At 39.2% G+C, this 16993-nt stretch overlaps 1 protein-coding gene across 10 annotated transcripts in view; it reads left to right on the plus strand.

The window, feature by feature from the left end:
- Nucleotides 1-16993, plus strand: part of PSD3 (pleckstrin and Sec7 domain containing 3) — a gene marked incomplete at both ends in the record, with an annotated part of 558422 nt that overhangs the window by 443454 nt on the left and 97975 nt on the right. For all 10 annotated transcript variants that reach the window (XM_082680187.1, XM_082680189.1, XM_082680194.1 and 7 more), the window contains one exon: nucleotides 11088-11281. In XM_082680187.1, the coding sequence (XP_082536313.1) occupies nucleotides 11088-11281 (194 nt within the window). The remainder of the gene's footprint in view (nucleotides 1-11087; nucleotides 11282-16993) is intronic.

Consider the following 16993-nt stretch of genomic DNA (forward strand, 5'->3'; position numbering starts at 1 on the left):
GGCCCGTGAGCCATGGCCACTGAACCTGTGCGTCCAGAGCCTGTGGTCCGCAATGGGAGAGACCACAACAGTGAGAGGCCCGCGTACCGCAAAAAAAAAAAAAAAGAGTCATGTAGCACAATGTTCATTGCAGTTGTATTTACAGTAGCCTGGACCTGGAAGCAGTCTAAGTGTCCATTGGCAGATGAATGGATCAATAGGATGTGGCATATATACACAATGGAATAATAGTCATAAAAAAATGATATTAATTATTTGTAGTGAGGTACTGGACCTAGACTCTGTCATACAGAATGAAGTAACTCAGTAAGAGAAAAACAAATACTGTATGCTAACACATATATATGGAATCTTAAAAAAATTATTCTGAAGAACCTAGTGGCAGGACAGGAATAAACACACAAATGTAGAGAATGAACTTTAGGACATGGGGAGTGGGAAGGGTAAGCAGGGAAGAAGTGAGAGAGTGACATGGACATATGTACCCTACCAAAGGTGAAATAGATAGCTAGTGGGAAGCAGCCACATAGCACAGGGAGATCAGCTTGGTGCTTTGTGACCACCTGGATGGGTGGGATAGGAAGGGTGAGAGGGAGGTGCAAGAGGGAGGAGATAGTGGGACATATGTATAGCTGATTCATTTTGTTATAAAGCAGAAACTAACACACCATTGTAAGGGAATTATACTCCAATAAATATGTTACAAAACAAATGAAGTTCAAATGTAGAAAACAATAGCAAAGATGAATAAAACTAAAAGCCGGTTCTTTTAGCAGATAAACAAAGTTGATAAACCTTTACCCAGATTCATCAAGGTAAAAAGAGAGAAGACGCCAATCAACAGAGTTAGAAATGAAAAAGGAGAAGTTACAACTGACACTGAAGAAATACAAAGGATCATAAGAGACTACTACAAGCAACTATATGCCAAAAAAATGGACAACCTGGAAGAAATGGACAAATTCTTAGAAACGTATAACCTTCCAAGACTGAACCAGGAAGAAGTAGAAAATATGAACAGACCAAACAGGAGTAATGACATTGAAACTGTGATTAAAAATCTTCCAACAAGCAGAAGTCCAGAAACAGATAGGTTCACAGGTGAATTCTATCAAACATTTATAGAAGAGCTAACACCCATCTTTCTCAAACTGTTCCAAAAAATTGCAGTGGAAGGAACACTCCCAAACTCATTCTGTGAGGCCACCATCACCCTGAAACCAAAACCAGACTACAAAAAAGGAAAATAACAGATCAATATCATTGATGAATATAGATGCAAAAATCCTCAAAAAAATACTAGCAAACAGAATTCATCACCACATTAAAAGGATGATACACCATGATCAAGTGGGATTTATCCCAGGGATAAGGATTCTTCAATATACACAAATCAATCAATGTGATACACCATCTTAACAAATTAAACAATAAAAAGCATATGATCATTTCAATAGATGCCGAAAAAGCTTTTGACAAAATTCAACACCCATTTATGATAAAAACTCTCCAGAAGTGGGCATAGAGGGCACTACCTCAACATAATAAAGGCCATATATGACAAACCCACAGCAAACATCATTCTCAATGGTGAAAAACTGAAAGCATTTCCTCTAAGATCAGGAACAAGGCAAGGATGTCCACTCTTGCCACTATTATTCAACATAGTTTTGGAAGTACTAGCCACAGCAATCAGAGAAGAAAAAGAAATAAAATGAATACAAATTGGAAAAGAAGAAGGAAAACTGTCACTGTTTGCAGATGACATGGTACTGTACATAGAGAATCCTAACGATGCCACCAGAAAGATACTAGAGCTAATCAATGAATTTTGTAAAGTTGCAGGATACAAAATTAATGCACAGAAATCTCTTGCATTCCTATACACTAATGGTGAAAAATCAGAAAGAGAAATTAAGGAAACACTCCCATTTACCATTGCAACATAAAGAATAAAATACCTAGGAATAAAACTACCTAAGGAGGTAAAAGACTTGTCCTCAGAAAACTATAAGACACTGATGAAAGAAATCAAAGATGACACGAACGGATGGAGATATATATACCATGTTCTTGGAATGGAAGAATCAATATTGTGAAAATGACTATACTATCCAAAGCAGTCTACAGATTCAGTGCAATCCCTATCAAATTACCTATTGCATTTTGTACAGAACTAGCACAAGAAATCTTAAAATTTGAATGGAGACAAAAAAGACCCCAAATAGTGAAAGCAATCTTGAGGGAAAACACAGAGGTGGCGGAAGCAGACTCCCTGATTTCATACTATACTACCAAGCTATAGTAATCAAGACAATATGGTACTGGCACAAAAACAGAAATATAGATCAATGGAACAGGATAGAAGGCCCAGAGATAAACCCACACACCTATGGTCAACTGATCTATGACAAAGGAGGCAAGGATATATAGTCAAGAAAAGACAACGTCTTCAATAACTGGTGCTGGGAAAACTGGACAGCTACATGTAAAAGAATGAAATTAGAACACTCCTTAACACCATACACAAAAATATTCTCCAAATGGATTAAAGACCGAAATGTAAAGCCATGCACTATAAAACTCTTAGAGGAAAACATAGGAAGAACGCTCTGACATATATCACAGCAAGACCTTTTTTGACTCACCTCCTAGAGTAGTGGAAATAAAAACAAAAATAAATGGGACCTAACGAAACTCAAAGCTTCTGCACAGCAAAGGAAACTATAAACAAGATGAAAGAACAATGCTCAGAAAATATTTGCAAACAAATCAATGGAAAACGGGTAATCTCCAAAATATGTAAATAGCTTATGCAGCTCAACATTAAAAAAACAAACAACCCAATTAGAAGATGGGCAGAAGACCTAAACAGACATTTCTCTAAAAAAGACATACAGATGGCCAAGAGGCACATGAAAAGCTGCTCAACATCACTAATTATTAAAGAAATGCAATTCAAAACTACAATGAGTTATCACCTCACGCCTTTTAGAATGGGCATCATCAGAAAATCTACAAACAACAAATGCTGGAGAGGGTGTGGAGAAAAGAGAACCCTGTAGCACTGTTGGTGGGAATGTAAATTGATACAACCACTATGGAAAACAGTATGGAGATTCCTTAAAAAACTAAACGTAGTACTACCATATGACCCAACAATCCCACTACTAGGCATATACCCTGAGAAAACCATAATTCAAAAGGAGACATGTACCACAGTGTTCATTGAAGCACTATTTACAATAGCCAGGTCATGGAAGCAACCTAAATGCCCATAGACAGATGAATGGATAAAGAAGACATGGTACATATATACAATGAAATATTACTCAGCCATAAGAAAGAACAAAATTGGGTCATTTGTAGAGACCTGGATGGACCTAGAGCCTGTCATACGGGTGAAGTAAGTCAGAAAGTGACAAACAAATATCGTATATTAACATATATACATGGAATCTGAAAAAATGGCACAGACTGGTTTGCAAGGTGGAAATAGAGATACAGATGTAGAGAACAAACGTATGGACACCAAGGGGGGAAACTGGGTGGGGGGATGAATTGGGAGATTGGGATTGACATATATACACTAATATGTATAAAATAGATAAGTAATAAGAACCTGCTGTATAAAATAAAATAAAATTCAAAAAAAAAAGCAATTGTTTTCTGTTCTTTGTGGAATTCCAGTGAAATATAAGACTCCAGTGGACTTGCATGGTTCCTTATCTATCTTTTTCGTTTAGAAATAAAAGCACACCTGTCATAAGTAACATAGGATATAGGAAATTTGTGATTTACAGTTGATCTTTAGAAAGAACAGAGAAATAGAAAGATTATCTTCTGATAGCACCAGAGCTTTTGTTCTCCAAATAGACTGCATCTTAAGCTGTGGACTTTGACCACCCAGTGACTCATACATGATTACACAGTGGACAGATTAAAGAATGTTTTGGGGAATTTTGTAGGTTGTAAGATGTTAAGATGTCTGGAATCTCAGTAGAATATACTATTCTTTTTTTTTTTTTTTTTTTTGTGGTACGCGGGCCTCTCACTGCTGTGGCCTCTCCCACTGCGGAGCACAGGCTCTGGACACACAGGCCCAGCAGCCATGGCTCATGGGCCCAGCCGCTCCGCGGCATGTGGGATCCTCCCTGACCGGGGCACGAACCCGTGTCCCCTGCATCGGCAGGCGGACTCCCAACCACTGCACCACCAGGGAGGTCCTACACTATTCTACTTAATGACACAATAAAAAATAAAGTGAATTTAAGTGTAAGGTGACATGGTCATTTCATTAACCTTTGTAATTTGAAGAATACTTGTTTCTCAGGATTGAATATTTTCAGCCCTCACTTATTGTCAGGGTTTTAGTGAGCTGTACTTTGTTGAACATTTCTTCAATTATTCTTCATCTATTTTTGTCTTTGGTTTTAATATGTCTTAGAATATACAAGCCCCTCTAACAACAGCCTTTCTAAAAGAAATGTGATGCATGCCACATATGTAATTTAAAAATGTTTAGTTGCTACATCATCAAAGTTTAAAAACGGTAAAATTAATTTTATAAAGTACTTTTAACTTATCCCAGTGTATCCAGAATATTATCATTTCAATATGTATTTGGTAGAAAAATTATTGGAGTATTTTCCTTTTTTGTACTGTCTTTTGAAATATGGTGTGTATTTTTTAAATTTATTGTACATCTCAATTTGGACTACCCACATTTTAAGTTCTCAGTAGCCATATGTAGCCAGTGGCTACCATGTTAGACACTGTAACTGTACTTCTTTTGCCTGATGTTTATATAGAGAAAAATAACTTCATCCCCAAAACTCAGCAGAACGTTTTAAATAAACCAGTATAGAGACTCAAATAAAGAGGACTCAGATAAATTAGAAATGAAATGGGAGACATTTAACTTATTCCACAGAAATACAAAGGATCATAAGAGACTGTTATATGACAACAAATTGGACAAAGTAGAAGAAAAGGATAAATTCCTAGAAACATACAACCTACCAGGAGTGAATCATGAAAAAAAAAAAAAAACCGGAAAACTGATGAGACCAGTTACTAGTAACTACTTGGACAGGTATTTGATTACTGATTAAATAAACAAAACAAAAAATAAAAGTCCAAGACCAGATGGCTTCATTGATGAATTCTAGCAAACATTCAAAGAAGAATGAATGCCAATCCTTAAACTATCCATACAATGAAAAGGAGTGATTCTGCCAAACTCATTCTACGAGGCCACCATCACCCCGATGCCAACGCTAGACAAGTATGCTTCAAGGAAGGAATATCACAGGCCAGTAACACTGATGAACATAGATGCAAACAGTCCTCAACAACATACTAGCAAACAGAGTCCAACAGCACATTAAAAGCATCATACATCAAGATCAAGTGTGATTTATTCCAGGGATGCAGGGGTGGTTCAACATCTGTAAATCTATAAATGTGGTACACCACATTAAGAAAATGAAGGATAAAAATATAATCACAACAGATGCAGAAAAAGCATTTGACAAAATTCAACATCCATTTGTAATAAAGACTCTCAAAAAATTGAGTATAGAGGAAATGTACCTTAACATTAATAAAGGCCATATGTGACAAGCCCACAGCAAACATCATATACTCAACCTTGAAAAGCATTTCCTCTAAAATCAAGAACAGTATAAGGATGACGTGGCAATTAGGCAAGAAAAATAAAAGGCATCTAAATTGAAAAGGAAGAAGTAAAATTGTCTTTATTTGCAGGTGAAATGATACTATATGTAGAAAACCCTAAATAGTCCACCAAAAAACTATTAATAAATGAAGTGCACAATATAAAATCAATATACAAAAATCAGTTACATTTCCGTATACCAACAATGAACTGTCAGAAATAGAAATTAAGAAAACAATCATTTTTACAATAACATCAAAAACAACAAAATACTTAGGAATAAATTTGACCAAGGAGGTTAAAGGTCTATACACTGAAATCTATAAGACATTTTAAAGGTCTATACACTGAAATCTATAAACATTGATTAAGAAATTGAAGAGAACACAAATGAAAAACATTCTGTGCTAATGGATTTGAATAATTAGTATTGTTAAATGTTCATAATACTCAAAGCAATCTAAAGATTCAGTGCAATCCTTATCAAAATTCCAATGGCATTTTTCACAGGAATAGAACAATGCTAAAATTGGCATAGAACCACAAAAGACCTCAAATAGCCAAAGCAGTCTTGAGAAAGAAGAACAAAGCTGGATGCATCACAATTCCTTTCAAACAATAATATAAACAAAACAGTATGGTATTGACATAAAAACAGACACATAAGTCAGTGGAACCCAATAGCCCAGAAATTAACTCACACAAGGCAGCTAAGAATGTACAAGAGAAAGAATTGTCCCTTCACTAAATGGTGTTAGGAAAATTGATAATCTACATGCGAAAGAACAAAAGTGGACCTCATCTTACACCAAACACAAAAATCAACTCAAAATGTATTAAAGCCTTGAACATAAGACCTGAAACTATAAAACTAGAAGAAAACATAGGGAGGAAACTTCTTGACATTGGTCTTGACAGTGATTTTTTTGATTCGGCAACAAAAGCAAAAGTGGGTCTAAGTTAAACTAAAAAGCTCTGCACAGAAAAGGAAACCGTCAACAAAATGAAAAGGCAACTATGGAGTAAGAGAAAATTTTTGCAAATCCTATATCTGACAGGGGGTTGATATCCAAAATATACAGTGAATTCCCACAGTTCATTAGCATAAAATCAAATAACTCAGTTTAAAAATTTGGAAAGGACCTAAGTAGACATTTTTTCTAAAGAGACATAAAAGAGGTCAACAGGTATATGAAAAGGTGGTCAACATCACAAATCATGGAAATGCAAATCAAAACCACCTGAGATATCACCTCATACCTGTTAGGATGTCTATTATCAAAGAGACAAGAGGTTACAAATGCTGGCAAGGATGTGAAGAAAAGGGAACCCTGGTGCACTGTTGGTGGAAATGTAGAGTGGTACAGCCGCTATGCAAAACATTATGGATGTTCCTCAAAAACTTAAAAATAGAGCTACCATATGTTCCAGCAATCCTACTTTTGAATATATAGCCAAAGAAAAGAAATAATTATTTCAGAGATATCTGTACTCCTATGTTCAGAGCAGCATCATTTACAATAGCCAAATATGGAAACAGCCTAAAGTCCATCTGTGGATGAATGGATAAAGAAGATATGATACACACACACACACACACACACACACACACACACACACACACGCACACACACACACACTGGTATACTATGCAGCACTAAAATAAGAAAGAAATCCTGTCATTTTTGATAACATGGATGAACCTGGAGGGCATTATGCTAAGTGAAATAAATCAGATAAAGATAAATACCATATAGAATCACTTATATGTGGAATTTTTTTAAAAAGTCTAACTTACTGAAACAGAGTAGAAAAGTGGTTGCCAGGGCATATGATGTGGGGGAAATAGGGAGAGTTTGTTCAGAGGGTACAAACTTGCAGCTGCAAGACTAATAAGGTCTGAAGAAATAATATAAAACATGGTGACTACAGTTGATAGCAGTGCATTGTATAACTGGAATTTACTAAGAGAGAAAAACTTAAATTTCTTACCAAAAATAAATATATAAATAAATATGTGAGGTGTTGGATTTGTTAACTCAATGTTGGGGAACCTTTCATGATGTATGTGTATATCAAATCATCAGGTTGTACACTTATAATACCTTACAATAAATAAATCAGTTTTACCTCAGTAAAGTTGGAGGTGTGGGGTAGGGGAAAGTAAATGCATAAATAAACTAGTATGTCCATAAAATAAAATAGTACTCAGCAATGAAAGTGAACAAACTATTGATTCTCACAACAATATGGATGAATCGTAAATATGTTTTGCCAAGTAAAATAAACCATTTATGTGACATTTTGAGAATGGCAAAACTATTGGGAAGGAAGGGAGATAGGTAGTTTCCAGGAATTGGTCAGGGAGAGGAATTGACTAAAAGAAGGCAGCAGAAGGAATTTGGGGGTGACAGAACTGTTCTGTTTGATATTGTGATGGTAGATACATGATGCATTATGTATTCCCATAGAATTGTACATCTCAAGGAGTACATTTTGTGTATGTACATTTCTTAAATATCAGCCACAGTATGGGGAATGCAAGATATATTTCAGACTATGTGAAATTAATTTGTTTTCCAAATGAATTGCATAACCGTTGTTATATATAACAAACAACCCGTTGTTTACTCGGGTTGAACATATAAATAAATAAATATATTGTAGGTAAGAAAGCCAGGTTTCTCACTGTTGAAGAAGTACAAATAAGCAAAAGGCAAAGGCTGGGATGAATTTTGTCTTGCTGGCTTGGGTTGGAGATAACAGTATGAGCTCATGGGAAGGGAGGGAGGATAGCTGGATCATACATATATATATATATATATATATATATATATATATATATATATGCAATATCTATGTATTTCCCTAGGTGTGTCTGTTGAGAGGGCCTAGAGGCAGTGAGCACACCTAGCACCTGGATTTGGTTTCTAAATACCATTCTCCAATAAATAGAACTGGGACTCCTTGTAGAGTTGTTGCTTCCGGGGCTGAGACAAGGAAAATACAAGATGAGCTTGGAGGTAGCATCTTGTGGTACCTGAAAGAAAGGAAATACTTACAAAACAAAAAGGAAAAAGGATGAGGCATGATGAAAGGACACAGAAGCCTACTTGATAGGACTCCCAGTGACCAAAGCTGGAAAAATTTGAACAACAAATTAAATAATGGTAATGTTTGATTACAATCCAAATAATAAATATCCATGTGTCCATACTTACAGAAGAATTCCAATGAATAATGTAGAAGAAATTAGGGAAATTTAAAAAAATCACCATTAGATCACTACAGTATAATTGTCTTAGTCAGAATACACAGATGAATGCTAAAATTAGTGGTCAGAAGTTTAAAGAGAAACAGCATATTTTCATAGTCAGAAAATATCTCCCCCAAATCATTTGCAAAGGAAAATAGTAACTTTACAGTATAGAAACTTGACAGAAACCACCTTAACCAAGTGATCCAGGTGCATCTCACTAATAATAAAACACATACCTCCTGATCTGGTGTACTGAGAGGGTGTATCACCCATGGTATCCTTCCCGAGAATGTATAACCTCAATCTAATGATGAGAAGACATCAAACAAACCTACAGAATCACTGGCTAGTACTTTCTAGCTCATGAAGGACAAGTAAAGGCTTAAAAGTTGTCACTGTCTGGAGGCGACTAAAGAGCCATGACAGCCAAGTGCACTGTGAGGTCATGGATAGGATTCTGGAAAAGAAAAAAAATTAGTGAAAAAAATGGGTGAAATCTGAATAAAGTCTGAAGTTTACTTCTTAGTATTGTATTGTTAATTTCTTAATTTTGACACTTTTATTATGGTTCTATAAGGTGTTAACATTGGGGGTAATTTCCTGGCAGTCCAGTGGTTAGTACTCTGCACTTCCACTGCAGGGGGCCCGGGTTTGATCGGAACTAAGATCCCACATGCCACGTGACATGGCCAAAAGAAAATAAAAGTTGTTTACATTGGGGAAACTGGATGATGAGCATAAGGGGACTCTGTACTATCTTTGCAAATCCAAAATTATCTAAAAATAAAATTAAAAATAAGGTATAGTTGCCTGAGTTCAGTGTTATTTTCATATATCTCACAATTATTTATAAAATACCAATGGGGAGAAATGTCTGTTTTACTCTGATAACCAAATAAACACTTTTTTTTTTTTTTTTTTTTTTTTTTGTGGTATGCGGGCCTCTCACTGTTGTGGCTTCTCCTGTTGCGGAGCCCAGGCTCCGGACACGCAGGCTCAGCGGCCATGGCTCACGGACCCAGCCTCTCCATGGCATGTGGGATCTTCCCGGACCGGGGCACGAACCCACGTCCCCTGCATCAGCAGACAGACTCTCAACCACTGCACCACCAGGAAAGCCCCCAAATAAACACTTTTGATGATTGTTAAGCTTTGTGGTTTATTTTAAATATATTTTGGTGGTGGTTATTTTGGTTGAAGTTTTATAAAAAGATTCAGTATTCAAAGCTTAATAAACAATGAAACCAGAGATGATTCAGGACATTAAAACCAGAGAACTAAGACAAATGCTCTTATTCTGGTTATGTGTTTTCCAGCAGTATATCAGAGCTTATTAGCTTTCTTCTAATCTTCCCCTCTCTTTATTAGCTGAATGTGACCACCTCCTTCATACTTCGTGTACATTATAACCTCAGCGTTCAACTTTCCCTGCTTGAAGGAATGGGGATTCAAAAGGGGGGCTGGGCAGTTAGGGGTTTTCTCGGTCAGTGATAGGGTGCGCCAAACTTTAATGGCGATTGGAAAGCTGTAAGATGCCAAAGCACTGTGGATGGCACCCCCATCCTAACCCATTGGTAGCTCTACCTGAGGTTTTGATATTAGAGATTACCTGGTTATTTGGCAGATATAGTCCAATATTGTTTACTGGACTTAATCTGTACTTGTCGTATTCTGTATGCTTGGTACTATTCTAGGCCATGCAGAAATCAAAATCAAAATCATGATCTCTGCCAAAGAACTTGTACTTGTTTGAAAGAAGACAAACATGACGGCTCTGCAGTAGGTGTAAAGACCAGAGGCTTTAGAGTTTTGCAGTCATACCCTCACTGTTCCCGCCTTTAACTCCTAGGTCTGTGCTTTGGCATATTTATTTAAACTGTGAGTCTCTTTCCTTACCTGTGGTATAGGATACTAATATCAGTCTTACAAGACTGTCATGGTCATAAATACCTGGCACACAGGAGATGTTTAGTGAACCGCAGTTACTCTTATCATGGCCGTTGTTATTAAGACGGATAGACCATTAGAAAATATGATAGTTTATTACACCAAATAACTCTGTTCATTGAATATTGTGTTACTCGCAGTGTTCACATTGAATATTGTGTTACTCAACCTGTGTGTTCAATCTTTGTTTTATCCTTTTAGAGATGATGAAGAGAAAAAAAAGTCTCCGTCAGAAGGTACTGATGAGAAGGCTAATGGAACACATCCAAAGACCATCAGCCGTATTGGGAGTACTACCAACCCATTCTTGGACATTCCTCATGACCCAAATGCTGCTGTGTACAAAAGTGGTTTCTTGGCTCGGAAAATCCATGCAGATATGGATGGAAAGAAGAGTAAGCATCATTTGTTGACATTTTCTATTTCATTTATTTCGTCTTTAAGATAGGCTCAAAATTTAAAGTGAATTTATCTGAAGTAAAGTGAAGGGATAAAGAAAAATTGTATTATGTTTATTTAGAAAAGTATTATTGAAATTTGGTAAAGCCTCTAACCCTAAATCTGAAAACCATTATGCACCTTATCTTCTGCAAGTAGAATTACAGAACTTCAGAACTGGAAGATTTCTTACAGACCATTTGTTTCTAACCTCTTATTCATTTATTTATTCTCACCTTCAACAAATAGTTTTTAGTACCTGCTATGTGCTAGGCATCAAAAATACAGTAGTATATAGAATGGACAAGGGCCCTGTCTTCATGGAGTTTACATTTTCTGGTGGTTGAAGGAAAGGTTGGATTTATAACACATAGAATGATAAATAGTGTGAGATCCTTGAGACAAACCAGGGAGGGTTAGAATTGAGATCCAAGCACACGTGGAATGCTGACCTCTGTGGAAGATGGACGGGTGCAGTGTAGGTGAGTGTAGTGTGCTTCGTCCTAGGAAATGGAAGGAGGCCCATGTGACAGGATTATCTACTGACACATGATGTTGGAAGTTTGAGTGGAATGGAGTCTGTTTCTATGTTTAGAATAGCCCTTGCAGAGTATGAAATAGCAATTGTATATAGTTGGATAGACTAAGATAGCTGTTAATGCATGAATTAACAGCTTTCATGCAGAATTAATGCAGAATTAGGCTATAGCTCTAGATTATTTCTATCCACCTCCAGACACAGACATGCAGTGCTGGGATGGACAGTCCTGCTGTTTCCTCCTGTGCTGGGCCCTTTTTTCTTAATGTATTAGCATATTCTATTAGGGTACAATCAAGAGAAACGTTGTAACAGTGTAGCTTTACACTGACTTACAATGCTGAGCAAGCCTTGCTGTCCCCAGTTCTGTAGGAGCACCCCACCGTGTTTCTGGGCAGTCTGTACACTAGCCCGCTAGGCTATGTCATTTTCTCTGTCAGCACTCCAGTGGCTGCAAGGGACAGTGAGTCTAACAGCTTAGGAGAAAAGGGCAAGGAGACGCCTCAAGATGAAGAGTTGTCTCCAGGACATTTTCTGCATTTCTTTCTCTGTATTGTTTTTGCATATCATATTTATTCTTTTTTTATTGAGGTATAATTGATTTACAATATTTTATTAGTCTCAGGTGTACAACATAATGATTCAAAGATTTTATAGATTACACTCCATGTATGTCAATAGTTATTATGAAATATTGGCTGTAATTCCCTGTGCTGTACAGTATATCCTTGTAGCTTGTTTATTTTATACATAGTAGTTTGGATCCCTTAATTCCCCACCCCTATTTTGCCTCTCCCCCTTTCCCTCTCCCCACAGTAAACACTAGTTTGTTCTCTATATCTGTGAGTCTGTTTCTTTTTTGTAATATTCATTCATTTGTTTTATTTTTTAGAGTCCACGTATAAGTGATGAAACACAGTATTTGTCTTTCTCTGTCTTGACTTACTTCACTAAGCATAATACCCTCCAGATCCATTCATGTTGCTGCAAATGGCAGAATTACATTCTTTTTTATGGCTGAGTAATATTCCATTGTGTGTGTTTACATTTATATATATCACATCTTCTTTATCCATTTATCTGTTGATGGACATCTAGGTTGCTTCCATATCTTGGCTGAAAAGTTAGCTGATAGCCTTATGGGAGCTCCTTTGTAAGTAACTTGTTGCTTTTCCCTTGTTGCTTTTAATATTCTGTCTTTATTTTTAATTTTTGCCATTTTAATTACAGTGTGTTGGTGTGGTCCTTTTTGGGTTTCAGACTCTCTGTGGATTTTCAACCAAGAAGTCTATTTAACCTTTCCCAGGTTAGGGAAGTTTTCAGCTATTATATATTCAAATATTTTGTCTTCCACTTTCTCTCTTCTCCTTCTGGTACTCCTATAAGGTGAATGTTAGTATATTTGATGTTGTCCCAGAGGTCTCTTGAACTGTCCTCATTTCTTTTTATTCTTTTTTCTTGTTTTGCTCAGCAGCAGCGATTCCCACTGCTCTGTCTTCCAGCTCGCTCATCCGTTCCTCTGTATCATTTAATCTACTGTTGATTCCTTCTAGTGTATTTTTTCATTTCAGTTAGTGTATTCTTTATCTCTGTTTGGTTGTTCTTTATGGTTTCTAACTCTTTATTAAAAACTTCTAATTTCTCACTCTGTTCATCCATTCTTCTCCCAAGTTCTTTGATCATCTTTACAATCATTACCCTGAACTCTTTCTCAGGTAGGTTGCCTGTCTCCACTTTGCTTAGTTCTCCTTCTGGGGTTTTATCTTGTTCCTTTCTTTGGAATATGTTCCTCTGTCACCTCATTTTGCCTTATTTGCTGGTTTCATTTCTGTGTATGTAAGTTGGTTACATTTCCTGACCTTGGAGAAGTGGCCTTCTGTAGGAGACATCCTGTGTGTGCTGGCAGCACACTCCCCTCGGTCACCAGGGCTGGATGCTCTAGGGGTGCCCCCTGTGTGGACTGTGGGTCCCCCTGTTGTGGTAGGCTGACAGGTGTGGGCAGTCTCATAGGCATGACTGGCCCCTGGTCTGGTTGCTGGCCAGGCCCTCCTTGTGTAGAGGTTGCTGGTCATTGGTTGGTAGGCCTGAGTCACAAGGTGGCTGGCAGCCTTACTCCTGGTGAGCCCCAGAGCTTGTGCTGGCCCACTGGTGGTCAGAGCCAGGTCCTGGGGTCTGGCTGCAGGACCCAGGGGTGCCAGAGCTGGTGTCGGACTGCTGGTGAGTGGGGCTGGACCCTGGGGCAGCTGGCTGAGGGGCCCAGTGTGTCTCAGAGCTGGTGTTGGCCTGAAGGTAGGTAGGGCCATGGCCCAGCTGGTGTGTGGGCTGGGTCTGTAGGCTCCAGGGCTGAGGTTTTCCTTGGGCATGTCTCTGCCTGCTGGTGGGTGATGCTGGTCCCAAGGCTAGAGCAGGCTCACTGGTGGATGGGGTCAAGGTCCAGGAGATTCTGGGGCTGGTGCCTGTTCACTGGTGTGTGGAGCTGAGTCATGGGGTCTTTGGCTGCAGGGCCCTGGGGTTCCCAGGTCTAGTGCCTATGTACTGATGTGTGTGGCCGGGTCCTGGACCCTCTGGTGGACAAGGCCGTGTCCAGGGGCAGCTGTGGGCTCGAGGGTCTTAAGGCAGCCTGTCTGCTGGTGGGTGGGACTGTGTCCCCACCTAGTTAGTTGCTTGGCCTGAGGTGTCCCCGTACTGGTTCCTTCAGGTTGGTGGGTAGAGGTGGGGCTGGGTCCTGAGGCTAGTAAGTTAGAAGGAGGATTCCAAGAGGTGCTCGCTAGACCAGCATCCACATGGTAGAACGAGCTCCCCAAATAGCTGCTGCCAGTGTCTGTGTCCCCAAGGTGAGCTGCAGTTGCCTCCTGCCTCTCTGAGGGGCTCTCTAAGATCAGCAGGAGGGTCTAACCCTGGCCCCTTTCAAATTACTGCTTCTGTCTTGGGTCCCAGAGCATGTGAGACTCTGTGTGTGCCCTTTAAGAGTGAGGTCTCTTTCCCACAGCCCTCTGGGCAATCTCCTGAAAGTCAGCCCCACTGGCCTTCAAAGCTAAATATTCTGGGGGCTCATCTTCCCAACGCAGGACCCCTGAGCTTGGGAGCCAGAAGTGGGGCACGGACCCCTCACTCCATGGGGAGAACCTCTGCAGTTGTAACTATTCTCCCGTTTGTGGGTTGCCCACCCCAGGGTGTGGTCTTGGCTGTACTGCGACTCCGCCCTCAAACCCATCTCACTGTGGTCCGTTCATTATGTCTTTAGTTGTAGAAGATCTCTTTTGATAGGTTCTGGTCTTTTTCGTAAGTGGTTGTAATTTTGTGTGTCTGTGGGAGGAGGTGAGCTCAGGGGCTTCCTGCTTTGCACTTGTGGGAACCCCACTCAGCTTTATTCTTTGGAAGGGGAGGCTTTCATGTGGCTGGATGCGTGATTACTAGCAGCACGGCAGAGCATGTGTTCAGTTCTGTCTCCTGACCTCCACTGTAGTGTATTCTGTGGCACGACTGTGACCTGTGTGACTGACACCCACGTGGTTGCTCTGGTGAGAGGAGAGTTCCCTCCAGCAGGGGTGAGATACAGTTCTCGGAGAAAGGGTGATCTTCTTGGTAGACAGAGCCAGCGACGTTCATCTCTTTGTCCCCAGCACACACACACACCGTTTCTCCATACATTGAGTTCAAACAGTGCTTTTGCCCAACATGGCACAGTTTCCCATCTCTAACCACAGATCTCCTCACCTCTGTCCCCTGTGTCTAGCTGTGGCTCCCGTCTCCAAGGCTGGTTGGTGTCCATTCTCTTCAGGTAGGGATGTAACTTAACTCTACAGGCTAACTGAAAAATACAGAATATCTGACATACTTCATATAAAGTACTAGAGGCAAAAAACAGAATAACTGCACTTTAAAATGCCAGTTCTAGAAAAGGCAAAAGAGGCAGCAGAACGGCTGTCACTGATTCAATGTCTGTTGCTACATCAAGCAGGATGGGCTGACCACGCTAATGTACTTGAGCGTCTTTTCACTGAGTCACTTCCCTGGGTAACTTATTCCAGAGCATCCCCAGGTTCAACCTGTTGACATTTGCTTTGTGCATGTTTTCCTGGGCCACCTCTGAGAATTTTTGGAGAGAATCCCCCTGCTGGAAGCTCTGATCGCTTAGCAGCCCTATGAGTAGGAGCACAGGCCCAAACCATCGCAGTCCCCTTGCACCAGGCCAGAGGTTTTCCTGCCAGTAAAACTCCTTTAAAAGCCTTAGTTATCCCCTTTGAGAACTTCTGGCTGGTTAGGGCAGTTTTAAGTGTCACAGGGCTTTTTTTCTGTTTAGCAGCTTAAGAAGTTCTGCCTGTTACCTGCCTCTGCTTCAGTCTCTATTTCTGTTCCTGCTTCAGAACGCAAAATAGGTGGGAAAACAGATGAATCAGGTAAGATGGGGCTAATTGGGCCCAGTCTCCAGACTTCACTCCAGCTGGTTGCTTTATCACGGAGGGCTTCTTCACTTCTGCCTTTGAGAGAGAGTTTTGGGGAGGAGTCTTGAAGTTTCATCCTTTAATTCCTCAGGCTCTTCCTAGATATTCCCATTTCAGTTTTTCATGGTTTTTAAAATCACATAAGTATGGGCAGATAATCCAACTTTTTCAGTAGAAAGTGCATAGTTTCTAATGATAATTTACATACACTAAAATTTACCAATTTAAATTACATAGTTTGAGTTCTGAAAAATGAATACAGTTGTGTGACTACCATCACTATCAAGATACATAACATTTCCATTACCTGAAAAAGATCTTGCTGTTAATTCCTTCCACCTTTACTCCCAGCCCATGGCAACCACTTATCTGTCCTTGGGCACTGAGCTTTTTCTTTTCTATAATTTCAATAAATTGAATCATGCATATTTTTTTGTGCTTGGCTTCTTTCACTTGGAAGTGTTCTTTGCAGATTCATCCATATTGTGTGCTGCGTTAGTTTGTAGTTTGTCTCCTTTTATTGCTGAGTAGTATATTCATTCCATTGTTTGAATATCTTACAGTTTACACATACACCAGCTGGGCATTTGTGTTGTTTTCAGTTTGGGGCTATTATAAATAAACCTGCTTTGGATATTCTCAAACAAGTCTTTGCATGTACATATGTTTTCATCTCTTTTCAGAAG

The sequence above is a fragment of the Grampus griseus genome (assembly GCF_964374135.1).
Source record: "Grampus griseus genome assembly, chromosome: 21".
Classification (NCBI taxonomy): domain Eukaryota; kingdom Metazoa; phylum Chordata; class Mammalia; order Artiodactyla; family Delphinidae; genus Grampus; species Grampus griseus.